General features: G+C 36.4%; 1 protein-coding gene across 7 annotated transcripts in view; it reads left to right on the top strand.

Annotated features, from left to right (window-relative positions):
• Gria3 (glutamate ionotropic receptor AMPA type subunit 3) overlaps positions 1–15,660 on the top strand; it is a 284,667-nt gene that overhangs the window by 192,950 nt on the left and 76,057 nt on the right. For all 7 annotated transcript variants that reach the window (XR_013048254.1, XR_013048255.1, XM_006981558.4 and 4 more), the window contains 4 exons: positions 5,654–5,815; positions 8,898–9,065; positions 13,074–13,178; positions 14,022–14,129. Coding sequence is in view for 5 of the 7 variants with exons in the window: in XM_006981558.4 (XP_006981620.1) it covers positions 5,654–5,815; positions 8,898–9,065; positions 13,074–13,178; positions 14,022–14,129 (543 nt within the window). In the remaining 2 variants the exon portion in view is untranslated. The remainder of the gene's footprint in view (positions 1–5,653; positions 5,816–8,897; positions 9,066–13,073; positions 13,179–14,021; positions 14,130–15,660) is intronic.

Raw genomic sequence — 15,660 nt, 5'->3', positions numbered from 1 at the left:
GGTGAGTTTTAGTCAAATAGTCTTGTCAGCACAGGAAGTGAACCTTAGTTATATCTATGGATATTCAAAATGCCTGAACATATTGTGACAAGAGGCAAAGCAAGAAGGAGACTTCTTCATACCTACCCATAATAGAAACATTAATCTCCAATATTCCCACCTTGTCACCATCGCCCACTTCTTCCTCTTCTTATACCTTATATATTTGTCAGTAAGCTCCCTTATATTAGTGTCTATGTATAAGTTATCTAAACAATCAAATCTATTGCCTGTATCTATAGACTATAGTTACACATATCAAAATGTAATCTAGAGCTATGATCAGAAACACAGCACAGTTTGTACCATGGTACAAGGGAAAATCATCACTCCCTTGGTCTTTTTTCACTCTTTTCCCATGTAGATAATTTTGGATCACCTCTTTCATCATGTTACTTGGGATTTTAACTGCAAATGCCAGCAGTTCAATCTAGCAATACGTAATTTAAAAATAACATGTTTGAATGCATGTTATAATGGAAACTGATAAGCTATAAATAGACTACTTTTGCCTCTTAGATATCAATTATAAGTTCATTGTTTTTAATGATATTTCCCATTTTTATTTACTCCTTTTCTCATATGGAATTTGTTATCATCTCTATGAAATTAGTATCTTTCTAGAGATTTAGGAAAGACTCCCTTTCAATATACTTACCTTTTTCTATGAGGTCAGGCAGACAAAGTCAAGCAGTGAAATTCCTTAAAATGATGAAATAACAGTAACTGTGAGCTATGACCTTCCAGTGCCTGTCTCTGCATCAGACTATTTCTCCTAACCTACCTCATCCTGCCACTGTGTCCTGCCTCTAACACTCATCCATTGCCCTACTCACAAATTCTGGTTGCTATATGGGCTCCTGACTGTCATTGCTATCCTTATATTGTTTTCAATGATTAGCACCAATCTTACACCATAATGGCAATGGGTGTATTACATGATGAAAAATTATTTTTTTTATTTTTTTGGCTGCTTAGTCAATAAGTTTATTATCTTTATGAAAAAAATCTTCATAGAAAATTGCTTTAGCTCTCAGCAGCCCTTTCCTGAGCTCTGAGGAAGCTTGCCTTCTTTTGAGCAACTTATAAGAAACAGTTCTCTCAGTACCTCAAGAACAACGTGACTCCAGACGTGATGGAGGAGATGTATAAGAAAACCCATGCTGCTATCCAAGAGAATCCAGTCTATGAGAAGAAGCCCAAGAGAGAAGTGAAGAAGAAGAGGTGGAACCGACCCAAAATGTCTCTTGCTCACATGATGAAAATTACTTAATAAAATAAAACAGAAATGGATATTTCCCTGAATACTTTGAATATTATTCACAGAGTTTTAGGAACTGGACATCTCTTGCCTTTAACTGAGATCCTCAATCCTAAAAGAACTGGAGTCTTTCTTTTCCTCCATCTTGATGTGCCTTCTCATGATTGTGAAATAATTCATGGCCATCTCTCTTCTGTCAAAGTCATGGGAAATACGTGTTGAAATCAGGCTTGATTTAATCCTCAGAGATGATAGTATCTCACAATATAAGCTAGCACTTTGTAAAGGAAAACAGTGACTGAACTGCTAAATTGAATCAGAATAAAGTTAGTTCAGGGTCTAGCTGAATCTGCGATTTATTCAGCACCTCTATCTGAGCTCCCCTTGTCCCACCCCTGACATTCCTCCCTTTATTTTCCGTCCACTGTCCAAGCAGTCAATGTGGACTTTTGCATTTGTAGAAATTTTAGAAATCCATGGTCTCAGTATTCTCAAATTAGTAACATTTTGTGGCCACGCTTAAAGGTAAATTTGGTACAAATTGTAGAAAAGTTAAATTCCTTACAATACTGAGAAAGCAGATGAATGTGGACCAGGGCTCGGCCATATTCTCCCCCTATTCATAATGTGTGGCCCCAAACTTAGTATTTTAAGTGTCTTTCATCTTTTTTATCACCCAAAGTTTCGAAGGTCTCTTCTACAGTGTTATGTTTATACAATCTTTAGATAGACTTAGCCTCAAAATCAACCAAGCAAGAAGTAAATTTTGAACATTTATAAGCAATCACAATGTCCAATGTCCTAATAAGATGGTAGAGAAAGTGAGCTAGTTGCCAGCCAGCTGCCTTTCCCCAACTTCATTATCTTACCATGACCCTCCCTGCAACACTTCCCTCTCATCATTTGAGTCCCCTTTTTGTACCCTATATGTGTTTGGGGGTATCCTGTTCTGTTTAGTGTCTTTATTCTGGTTTCAAGGATACACAACTTCAATAAAACACTACAAAGAGCTGTGTGTGTCCAACCCAATAACTATCTCTAACCACAACTTATGACAAAGCTAGGAGTCTAACAGTGTGTGCCTTTAAATCTGAACCCATCACTGATCCTCTATATTTCTCCCAGTCTTGCCATTCCATGTTTCTAGTCTACGTACTACATGTCTGCTAGTCAGCTTTGTTATAATAGTTATTTCACTAACTGTATGTAGTTTAGAGCCTCAATTTATAACCTTGTCAACACAACAATAGACTCTAGTAAGTTATTTAAAAACAGAAGATAAAACAAATATAGAAGGCAGAGCAGGAGCCCCCAAACCTTCTTTCTCGGCTGTCTTCTGCCACTGACCCTTCCCCCATTCTTTTATTGAAACTTTTCATCATCCATGTGTTCTGTGATTATTTGGTGTATCTTTTGAGAGAATTTAAGAGCTGTATCCCCAATTTGACCACTGTGGAGACTGTAGTTAACCCACATAAAGAAGAAATCTAACAAAGGAATCAGAGACCTTCCCCTTTACCCATAACAGCATGCAAATAGGCAGTCAGCTTTCTTATGCAGTATCTGTTACTGCCCAATATGTTTTCATTTGGTAAAATTAAAACTATTAATTAAAGTCATATTCTCCGTTTTCTGTTTTTCTTTATTTGGGGAGTAGGGAGTTGAGTAATAGACTTTCTTAGCAATGACAGCCTCTGCTAGGTTTTATACACAAGCTTGCTTCTCTGGTGACTTTAGTGCAGGGGTTAGCAAATTGGAGAAAATAATGTCTTAGTATCTTTCATGAAGGGATCCTTTAGGATAAAACTCATCATAACAACTTAATATTAACTTTGAAATGCCTTGTGGTTATTAGAAAGGAGGAGTGATTCTTAATATGCAAACCAAACTAATTGGCTCCTTCTCCAATCTCCTTAAATTCATATCTCACAATGAATGGAAGATGATGGGGATTCTAATTACTGAGAAAGTGTTTCACTAAAATATTTTCTAAGACCATTTTCTGAGTCATTTTAAAGAACTCTGAAATTAAGGGAGTAAAGTCAGGGTTGATGATTGGAGAGGGACACATGGGACATTTCTGAGTACTGGTTAAATCGGGGGCAGATATTATTAATATCTTCACTTAAAGATGTGCACATACTTCTTTGTGATTATCACACTTCAAAGAAGATGTTTTGAAAATGCAAAAAGAAAGTAAAAGAATTTATAATAATATGGGTAATATAGGCATATGCATTTATCAAAAACACATTGAATATACTTTTATGACTATATGTTTCATTAAATATTAATTTTGCCTCAAAAGGAAAAAAAGAGGCTGGAAAGCAGACCCGCACATATGTGGGCACATTTACTTGTATGTACACATGTATACACCCATATGCACATACTTATACCACAAATACAAAAAGTAAGGGAGAAAAATAACTATATAAACATGAAATTCTAGTTATTGGCACATGTATTAAATCTTTGGAGGTAAAAGATATTAATATCTGCACATAATTACCACTTCTTTGTTTGAAATTTATTCCACAAATGAAACTGACTTGTGAACAAGAGACTATTAGTAATAAAGTATAAATATTGACTATAAGGGTGTTCACTGTATAGTACTTTCAAAGTTTCTGTATATTTGAAATTTTCTTACATTAAAATGTTAGAGGTGAGGTTGTGTTGGAAGATTGCTCAGTTAAAAACAAGTTATACATGAGAATATGAATTCAGGTCCCTAAAACTCATGTACAAAAGGTGGGCATGGTGGTGCATGCATGTTATCCAAATGTGGGAGAAGGGGAATGGGAAGAGACAGGAGAATCTCTGGAGCTAATTGTCAGCCAACCAACCAAATCAATGAGCTCCAGGTTTAGTGAGAAAACTTGTCTCAGAAAAAAAGGAAGAGCAATTGAGGAAAACACTCAACACTGACCACTGGTCTCCATACACATGTGTACACATATGCTACTTGTATATTCATACATAAACACATGCACACGTGCACACACAAAATCTCAAGATAATCTAAACTTAAAATGTTTATTTTTCTAAAAGAATTTCAAACATGAGTACTGTATTTACATCATTTCTACCTTCTCCCTCTCCTCCCTTTTCTCCTTCAACTCCCTCTTAAAATCGATATATTTTTCAAATTTTAGTCTCTTGATTTTTATAAGCAGTAAAACTACCACAGGCACATTCCACAATTTTCCCAAATGATAAATAAATCCATTTCATTTACTAATTTCTTCTTGTTGTTTTCTTTTTGAATGCAAGAGCAATGAGGTACACAGGCTATATACCCAAATTCTGGCAACAGCCGTGTAGGAGGAAAACTCAGAACTAGCCAACTCCTATATTTGAAATATAAAGGAAATTCCCATCTGCTAGGACCCTTTCGCTTCTCACTGCCACAGAAGTCTGCTGCCTATAAGTACATTTATTTTATTTCTTTTTCTGAAAATAGTTTCTTTTCATACAATATATTCTTATGGCTTCCTCTCCCCCAACTCCTCTGAGCTTTCCTCCACCTTCCCTCCTATTGATATAGAAAGCTGTTATCCATTCATTAAGGATTCTAACACATGAGCAACAAAGCACAGGAGACCCACCGCCAATAGAAGTAGCAGCAATTCCTGGGTAAGGCATCCCAGAAGACAGCAATACCCAATGGAGTTGGCAGTGCCCATGTGGAAAGGCTTAGGTGTGAACCCTGGGGAAAGCACTTTGAAGAACTTGGGTGACAAAGACACCAGATGGTAACAAGAGCAAGTTAAGGAGCAAATGGTGGATGCTGTACAGATGTCAAGACTCATTTATGGATTCATGTGAGACGCACCCTGGGGTTTCTGCCATCATATACAAGCCGGCTGTCAGCTTCACTCACTGGTATTTCTGTGAATCACAAATGTCTAAATATTCATCACCAGAATCTGAAGCACTCTGCTCTCTTCAGCATATTAAGGTGAAGAAAGATTTTTTTATAGCACTTCGTAATGGTCAAATGTCTTCAACATTCTCTAGTCACATAGCATTAAATATGACTCTATGTAGGAAGACTGAAAATACAGATAAATGAAACAAAATACTCTTGAAAGCAGAACCTGTGTTGTTCCATGTGGTACTTTAAATAATGTCACAGACAGGAAAATGGAAGTATGCACCATGTCTTCATTGTGCCTATAGATTCAAAGACATGCTATCCTACAAATTAGTCTCACATTGAAGACCTTCTTTATTGCTAATAAGTAATCCCAGGGAAGGAATCCTTCATTTTATCCTTAGTCTCCAACAGATAATGTAAGCAACAACGTATGCCTCTCACAGTCATGATCCCTTTTTCTGTCTTTCCAGGGTTTTACAGACATTTCACTGGAAAGAGTCATGCACGGGGGAGCTAATATTACAGGTTTCCAGATTGTCAACAATGAAAACCCAATGGTTCAGCAGTTCATACAGCGCTGGGTGAGACTGGATGAAAGGGAATTTCCTGAAGCCAAGAATGCACCACTAAAGGTAATGCTCCATGACACATAGATAATGAAGGCCAGCTTTCCAAAGCTTTTCGATATGGACATTGTATATTTACAACCATCCTGTGGTCTAGTGTTTTTCCCCCAGAACTGATTTAAAGATGCTGAAAAAGACAGTTGTAATTGATTCTATTATATAACCCCATCCCCATATAAAGAAACTATAGAGAATAAGATTTTACAAAAAGCTAGTGTTTGAAAATAAGTTAACTTTAATTTTAAATGAATTTAATTTCTAATATTCTCATAGTAATTTGCACTAGTACAAGAACCTGAATCAGGCAAAGGGTGGAGGTAGTGGGAATAGGTAAAGAAGATTGATAGTCTGCAACAGAAAATTGGATTTTACATTATTTATGTGATTGCTCCATGATAATAAGTTCCATGAATCTCAGAACACCCAGGTGAATTAGTCTCTAATATAGACTATGTATTACCTATATGTATGGAAATATTGAGCAGAAATAGTTGCCTGTCTACAAAAGTGTCTTTAAAAATAGATTATGTAAGTTGCTCATTTTCTCAAAATCTAGATAAGAATAGTAAAAGTAGAAAGTCACATTTAGAGTCCATATTTTTCCTATGTGTTCCCTATAGTTAGAGATCCTATTATTTACTCACAACTTTAAAACAGATAAATTAGAGGAAATTATTCATGTACACAAAGGATCTTTCATATATATATATATATATATGTATATATATATATATATATATATATGTATACTTGAATTGATGTGCTAAGAGAAAATCAATTCAAATATGAAACTAGCTTTTAATTCTCCTTTGTTGCTATAATGAAAATGTGTACTATGTCCACAATGTAAGATGAGGAGTCAAATACTGTTAAAGTCGTTCCTTTAAAAAGGGAAACTGAGGAAGGTCTCCTTTCTCATATTTTCGTGTTCTCATTTCTCTCTGACAGTAATAGGGTAGAGAGGAACCGTGGGGGACATAGATGAAAGAAGAGATGCACTCTGTACTACCCTAAATGGGTCACATCAGAACCTAATACAAGTAAAATTTTTAAACAATTGAAATGCTCTAGAAAATTCACAATCTAAACATAATTTTACAATTCAATAAATTCACTCACTAGTTAGGAGCTAACTGTATTGGTTGTAGTACAGACTATACGTGCCAGAGTTTTCCAGGACAGTCCCGTTTTAAACCATCCTGCCCTTTGGTCAGACCAGGTGTCCTAAATTGGCACAGCGAATATGGTCACATTGTGAATGAGGAATGTTTTATAATCAAATCCTTTGTAATGTACTAAACTGGTATGATTTTTTCCTGCTATATTTAGGTGAGCTTATAAAAGTTTATATTTCCATAAAACTGCCTAACCACATTGCTTTGTGATGCTTCAATTTAGCAACTATAGAAGACAGAGATACATTTGTTCATTATTTTAAGGGTTCTCAACAATTTTCAAAATACAGTGTTAGATGTAAGAAAATGAACAAGGATAAAAGATATAAAGAGAGATACTACAGAGTAGATTATTCCTGCTCTGAAGATGTATAATTTGTAGAAAAGATAATGAAAACCATCTCAGGTACCAATTAATAACAACGAGTGTGTGTGATGCAATGTGCTCATGTTTACTACAAAGAAATGCTTAGTCTTATAAGTAAAGCCCTACAAATGGTTTAAAAAGGTATTGAGCCTTGTATTGAGCCTTGTACTGAATCAATCAAAGATGTTACTTTAATACTTGATATAGAATATATAGAGTTGGGGGAAATCATCTAGAAATTAAAATCCAGATACTGTTTAACCTATATTTTATAAACATTTCTTTTTAGGGTCTAGTTTAGATAGAGGGTAATCTCATGCATAGGTAAATAGAAACTGAATAAAGTGCAAAATTAATCAGTTCTTTTAGTATAGCTTTAGAAGAACTGAATTAAGATGGGTGACAATTTATGCAGTTGATTGGGAAGAAAATCACCACTGTTGGCTTTAGGTAGTGCTAGGATGGGCAAATACAACGATTTTTCTTCATGAAAGAAAATATGCTTCTATTATAGTCATACTTGATGACATGCTTCTGAAAGAAAAGTAACATGAGAAAAGTAAATTGATAGTTGTAGAGACAACAATGTATTCGCTCCCAATTGTATTTGGACAGACTTTTATATAGTAAGAACTCCCCTTAGGACATTTTGCTATGTTTTAAAGAGTCAATAAGACTCCATATTCTATAAGTATTCATCACCCTTGCAAAACAGAGGCCAGCTTATTTTAATCATGCTTTGTTGATTCATTTAATAGAAAGCATCCACCATTTCAAACTGCAGATAATCAAATCCCTTGTGTTAAGTGACTAGCCTCATCTCTAGTAGAACATATCACTGTACACATGGAACAGAAAGTTAAGTATTCTTGCCTGAAAGAGGTAACATCATGAAGCATTGCCTACAAATTGTCGACGTTATCAGATTTAAAACTCAATAACAATTGTAATTTTCTACAATTGAAAAGCATCTTTGGTTTTTGCTACCCCCTGGGAAACAAAAACTGATTTATTGCTGGCCAGAGGTCCTAGCTTGCTGCAAACATGGTCCAGACAGAAATGATTAATGTTTCCTTCCAAATTAATTTCAAGCTGTCTAACTTAGCTATTTCCATTTTCCCCTAAGTAAAGAACAGATCTAAATTTTCTATTACAAACAGCAATAACTCAGCCTTGCTTTAGGATATGCTGTTTCCTCTCTAATCTATATATGCCATCCCTTAACATCACATGCATTTCTTCCCTTATAAAAGATCCAGCCTTTTATAGTCACTCACTCAATATCAAGCAGTATTGAGAGCTAGAAAGAGATTCCCTTGAGCCATTTGATCTTAATAATCCTAACATGTGCACACATGAGGTAAGAGGCATCATTGTTGAATGCATCAAAGTCAGGCTTGCCCAGAGAGAATTTCCAACTCAAATAATTAGGATGATTTCTTTGTAGAGCAAAAGGTAGAGGTGAAGGGAAACCATAAGGAAGTACAAGGCAAGTCTGGAGGATGTTGTTTATGATGTTATCTTCTTTTCCGTGCATCTATTTTAGTACACATCTGCATTGACACACGATGCAATATTGGTCATAGCAGAAGCCTTCCGATACCTGAGGAGGCAGCGAGTGGATGTATCCCGCAGAGGCAGTGCTGGAGACTGCTTAGCGAATCCTGCTGTGCCCTGGAGTCAAGGAATTGATATTGAGAGAGCTCTGAAAATGGTAAAGACAATTGTTTGTTGGAGTGGGTGGGCCTTATAAAGACACACACAAAAAAAAATGAGACCCCTGTCCTGAAAGAGGGTGTACTAAAAGGAACAGCATCTCGGGCTGTACAGAAAAGATAAATGCAGATGATCACCCCAATCTAGAATTCCATCAGTAGAAAGATCTACAATGAAGTTTGAAAAATATAGTAAATTTAGGGCAAATAAATTTTGGGGTCTGTGCTGCACTGTAGATGGGAAATGAAACTTGGTATCCTCTGAAATTATAGATTAAAAAATAAATAGGTTCAAAATAACATGTCTTCTACAAATGTGACATTTCCTAGGGAGACTGGGATATTTTATAAAATGTTCCTAACTTCAAGATAAGCATTACAAAGGACAGCAGCATTCTTAGGCTCATCAGACAAATTATGAGCCGAATGGACTGTGGAACTGAGCCAGTGTGATAGTATTTCTGTTGTCAAAAAGAACACTTGTACTATTCTGCATGGTAGAATGCAGGAACATGATGCATTTCTAGGCCTACTTAAGAGGCTTTTGCCCAGTGCCGCAAAGAAAAAGCCTAAAGAAAAGTACAAGGAATCAATGGATAGACCATCAAATAGGTCACTTGTTTTTAGTATTTACTGGGTAGGAGATCATTTAAGGCTTCAAGCAGTGTCCTTTGAACAGATTCCATTATTTACACTAGGAGCAACATCACCCATTCATTGCAGCTTTCCAAGCAAGAGCTCTTTCCTGAATATTTTACTTTATGCCTGCCACATGTGCCTGCATGCATTAAAATGAGCCTTCAAGAGTACAAGAATCTCTTCTTTCCAACTAATTATCTTGATGTTTGGGACATCCAAATGAACAAAGAGATAGTCCATCGTAAGATAATTCTGTGCACAACCCAGCAATGAAGAATTGGGAACAGCCTCATAACGTACATCGTTTTGGTGTAGTTGGCTCTCTTACTGCCGCCTTAAATTTGCCAAGTTGGACGCATTCAATCAAAAGAGGTTAGTAGCCCCTGTGTCTTTCTCCAAGAAAGAGATATGAGTCATTCTCCTATCATGCAGACTTTTATGTCATTATGTCAATTCCATAACAAGTGCCCTAAGTGTAGTTTGATGGAAGTAGCAGTGCACGATTTTGAAGAGCAGTTAATTAAATTCAACCTTCCTAGCAGTTACAAGATTTGTATTGTCAGGTGGAACATAATGATGAGTGAAATATAAAACTGCCTCAGAGTGAATCAAAAGGAATTTTCATCAACAAAACCTCATGGGGCAGAAGCCAGCATTTCTAATTGATTGGTCATTCATAACATAATCCACCACCTTCCCCAAAGAGAAAACTGGCCACCAGAGTAGAAAATAAGAAACGTGACTACAGGCCAGGTGGTGGTGGCACACACCTTTAATCCCAGCACTCGGGAGGCAGAGCCAGGTCGATCTCCATGAGTTCGAGGCCAGCCCGGGCTACAGAGTGAGTTCCAGGAAAGGCACAAAGCTACACAGAGAAACCCTGTCTTGAAAAACGAAAAAGGAAGGAAGGAAGGAAGGAAGGAAGGAAGGAAGGAAGGAAGGAAGGAAGGAAGGAAGGAAGGAAGGAAGGAAGGAAGGAAGGAAGAAAGAAAGAAAGAAAGAAAGAAAGAAAGAAAGAAAGAAAGAAAGAAAGAAAGAAAGAAAGAAAGAAAGAAAGAAAGAAAGAAAGAAACTACAAAATAATTAGGCCAACTATCCTGTCACACAGAAAAGTTTCTACATGTCTAACTCACTGGTAAGTTCAAGCTATAAACCAAATACGTCACCTTTCTTTCCAGGCCTTAATGATTAGTCACCTGATCACAGCGATCTTTCAACACTTTTTACAGACCAACTTGTTTCCACTGCTTCAAAATATCTGGAAAGCAATGACCTTTTCCAAAATAATATGGTCCCTCTACAGTAATACTGTAATATTCAAAGGGACTTAAAATAAGGCTGGTCTAAAATACTAAATGCTTTACTAAATTAAAAAATATCCCCCTTTACTTTAGTTCATTAAAAGTGAGATTACCTGATGTACAAACATCCTTTCCATGACTAACACATAATTGTTTCTCAATAAATCATTTTCTTCCTCTAAAGAAATCTAGAAACAAAATCACTGTTTTTAGACAGAAGCATGTAAGGGACCTGATTAAATTAATATATAACCATGCCATCTATTCTGCATTTAGTAAGCACCTATGGGTATGTATCAGGCTCTATATTGGATGCAAATATGAGATAAGCTAAGGAGATCTCATATTTGAATTGCATTGCATTTAGTGTTGAAAACATATAAAAAGGATGTCTCTTGTCTTGAAATGCTCCCAGTCTAGCATGGGAGCCAGAAAGATACAGATGATTAAAATCATGGGTAAATCAATGCACAGTTATTTGGATTAAAAGGGGATTCTAGGTGGTACAAACCTGTCACTGGCATTCAACACCAGACCACATCCCTAAAAATAGACTTCGCATTGGAGTGGTAGTCCAATTCTATTCCTGCTCACCAAAGACTTGAATCATGTTTCTAGTGTCTCTAGGACATCTATTGACCATCTAGTTCATAAATCAAGTTCAGATAAGCTGGATCTTTTGAAATGTGTAATTCTTAATGAGACTTGAAGGTCTGAGTATATGAAGCAATGAAGAATTTCTTAATGAGTCCCATGCAATTGTCTCTGCTCTGTCAGACATCACAAAGTGCACCAGTTCCATAGTCTCTTACTGGTACTAAGCAATCCCCGTCTTTAAAAAAAATTCCCAAAGCCTTGTTATCAATTTTTTCCTTGGCAGTATAACCCCATTACTGTCCTTGACTTATTTGGTAGCTTGTAATTTTCTAGAAATGGGGGGAAACGCATTTTGCCAGTTTATCCTAAGAAAACAAAACAAATTATTTTTTTCTTTGAAGGCTGTGACCCTTAGGAAGTGAAAATTTCAGATAGACTGACAAGCAGACAGACAGTCTTTATTTGATATCTCTGAACTATAGAGCAGATAAGGAAATCTGTCAGTAGATGTAGCCTCTTATTTTCATAAGACTAGGCCTAGAACCTGAAACCACTATAGCATATGTGGACTCTGAACTTGACATCTCACTACAAGAATGCAGCTCTAGCACGTCTATCTTGTTATCTGGCATTTTATATTCCTAATCCCTTAAAGCTAACAAATTTTATCCACCTTTGAATTATTTCTCTATTCACCTTCATGCTCTCTGCTACCTATCTATCCCTTGGTGTATAGTTTAAATAAGGGGAACTGTAGAAGTTCATAAATGGACAACCCTCTAAAAAATAGCCAAATTCATTATGGCTAGTAATTAATACAGCTTGGAGTTGGCAAGAAGACTCCATGGGTTAAGGTGCTTGGTGCACAAATCTGATGACCTGAGTTCAATCCAAGATCTCAGGGGGGAAGGAGAGAGTCAACTCCTGAAAAATGTCCTCTGAATTCCACATATACACTGTAGCATATGTACACCTGCATTCATACATTCATATCACACACACTGAATAATAAATAAATAAATAATTTTACATGTTAATAAATCTAGACTGCACTGTGATATTCAGTACATGCCAGGCATTACTTAGATCTCATTTAATCATCTAAATAGTTCTGAGAGATATGTACTTCAGAGATTTCCCATTTTACAGATTAGGACCACTGAGTCATGTTGTATTTTCAAATATTAGAAATATAAAGATAAGGCACAATGATGGCCCCAAAGAAACTTATAATGAAGAAGAATGCATTAACCTAATTCAGCCTAAATACACTCTTAAGAAGGGAATACTAGAAATGTCAAGTCTTTGAAACACTGGTTATAGATGTCTCACTGCATTATACAGGTTGTGAAGACTTGATCTGCCACATGGAATTCAATGACATGAACTGAAAATCCTCAAAAGATTTCATCCTAGAGACCTAGGATGTAAAAGCTAGTGTAACTTTTTGCCTTTTGCCTTTTTTACCAGGTGCAAGTACAAGGAATGACTGGAAACATCCAATTCGATACTTACGGACGTAGGACAAATTATACCATTGATGTGTATGAAATGAAAGTCTCGGGCTCTCGAAAAGTAAGGAACAAAAACAGACAGTAAAAGAAATGTCTCTCCAAATATGAGAGCATTCCCACACAAGAGGATATGTGGGAAATACACAAAGAAAAGCCTCACTTGGTGTTTTTGTCTTTCCATCTGCTGAGGAGCATAGATAAGATACATAGAGTTTTGTAATCAGAATGATCCAACTGCATATTTTTAAAGGAGGGTGACCTTCTAAGTCTAGTCAACAGTTTTCTGAACAAAGGGAAGGAATCACCAACTTTATAGCATGCTATTAAACAGAATCTTCCAAAGCACATACTATTTTTAGCAAAGAAAAATGAAAAATAGGTCTCGTTGCATTTTGCTAATCCACCACCAAAAAAAAAAAAAAAAAAAAAAAAACACTTGGGACAAAATACCTTTCCTGTAGCTGAATTTTATATGGCCAGCTGGCTTCTATCTTACTAGCAGTTGAGTTATACATTAAGGGGATTTCAGAGGCATATGATAAACTCTTAGACTATAAACTACCTTGCATTACATCTACAGACTACTAACTAGCTTTATACTCCTATATATCAGCATTTTGAAGTTCCAAACATTTTTCTGCCATATAAAATTTAATGGTAGAAAAAAATGATCATCACAGGGTGGGCTAAAGTATTTTGCAGAATGTCAGTAAGGGTAAGGCAAGAAAAGGAATCCTCAAGATAAAGGAACAATAGCATCCCTCTGTGTGTATCCTTTTCGTCCTGAGGGCAGTAACAGATAGAAGCAGAGTATCAATCCTTGTAAATCTCAAACTACTTAAAGTCCACTTAGTATTTTTTGAGAGAAAAATAGGCATTCAGGTCAAATGTCTGTTCTTTCTAGGCTGGTTACTGGAATGAGTATGAAAGGTTTGTGCCCTTCTCAGATCAGCAAATCAGCAATGACAGTGCATCCTCAGAGAACCGGACCATCGTAGTGACTACCATTCTGGTGAGTGTGAACAAGCAATAAGTAGACTTTCTCAACAGCATTCTAAAAGTATTATTCAGTTCCAAGTACCTTTATCAGTTCTAAAAATATTTTTCAGCCAATGTTGAGTTCATGCATGCAAAAGTTCTAACAGGACATCTGTTCAGGAACCTCAAGCACCTCTCCATGATGAACAGAATGTTGCAATACACAATGGAATTTTATTCATCCATAAAGACACACTGAATAATAGAATTTCCAGGAAAGTTTGCAGAACTGGAAAAATATTATATTAAGTAGTATGACTGAGGCTCAGAAAAACAAACACCACTACATGCTCTCACTCATGCAGATATCAATTTCCAATTATTAAGTATGGGTATTTAAACAGGAGTAAGTATGAGTAATGGCCAAGAAACTAGATGGTGGGTTCATGAGAGCAAAGAGACATCAGTGGGTAGTGGGAAAGGAGACTAAGCACATGCGTTATCAACATGGAAGGGAAAGTACTGGAGACAAAAGGGTACAGGGGGAATGGAGGTAGATGTGGAGGGAAAGGAAGAGGTGGAGAATTGGTCCAGAGCTAAGTATGTGTGAAGGTTCCTTCAGAAAATCAAAAGGAAGAAAGAAAGGGTAGAGGGGTGGCTCCGTGGGAAGGGTGCTTGCCACCAAACCTGATGGCCTGAGATTAATGCTCAGAACCTATATAGGTGAAGGAGAGAACCAACTCTAGTAAGTTGTCCCTCTGACCTCTACACAAGCACCATGGTATGTGCTCATTTGCCATATACACACAAAAGAAAGACAAAGAGAAAATGAATGAATGAATGAATGAGGAACAATTTTACATTGTTCTCTTCCACTTCTCCCCCAAACAATAGTACTTCACCTGGACATAAAGAGCTGTCATTGTATAAAAGAAAATTACTTAGGGTTCAAATATTGGCTCTAACACGCCTATGTATAACTGTGCAAGTCGCAATTTTTCTAATCCTCAGGATTTTATTTTTTGCTATTTCTAGGATGGAAATAAATAAAAATAATATCATACCTATGTCTTAGGAGCATTTCAAGGCACAATTAGCCATATAGAGGTATTCCACAAAGTTCAACACACTACAGACATTTGAGGGAGTAGTGTCAGTTTTAAAATGGTTTTCCAAAAGCTACTTTTAAAGTAGTACATACCTCAGTTCAAGACAAGTATGACATTTAAATAGTATGGACCAATTACTCTCCTTCACCTTGTTCTGGGAACTGTAAATAGCCCTGCAGATGGAAAAAAGAGTGAGCCAAACATTCCAGCTTCGCAACAATCAACATTTCCCTATGGCCTGCCAGAGCTGGCTATCCCTTCTACCAGATACATCCTTAGAAATCAAAGGCAGTTAGTTCATCTTTATGTACTGAAGAATATAGCACTTCCCAATTCAACTAAATCAAAAGGCTTTGATGGTTAAAATGAGTCCCACTTTCAAACTTTAGGGAAAAAAAAAACTTAAATGTTTCCCTACTTCATTAAATTATCTGTTAAGGGCTCCAAGGAATACAT

Source organism: Peromyscus maniculatus, chromosome X, assembly GCF_049852395.1.
Source record: "Peromyscus maniculatus bairdii isolate BWxNUB_F1_BW_parent chromosome X, HU_Pman_BW_mat_3.1, whole genome shotgun sequence".
NCBI classification, from domain to species: Eukaryota; Metazoa; Chordata; class Mammalia; order Rodentia; family Cricetidae; genus Peromyscus; species Peromyscus maniculatus.
The sequence above is the reverse complement of the archived record's forward strand: the minus strand, read 5'-3'. Positions and strand labels throughout refer to the sequence as shown.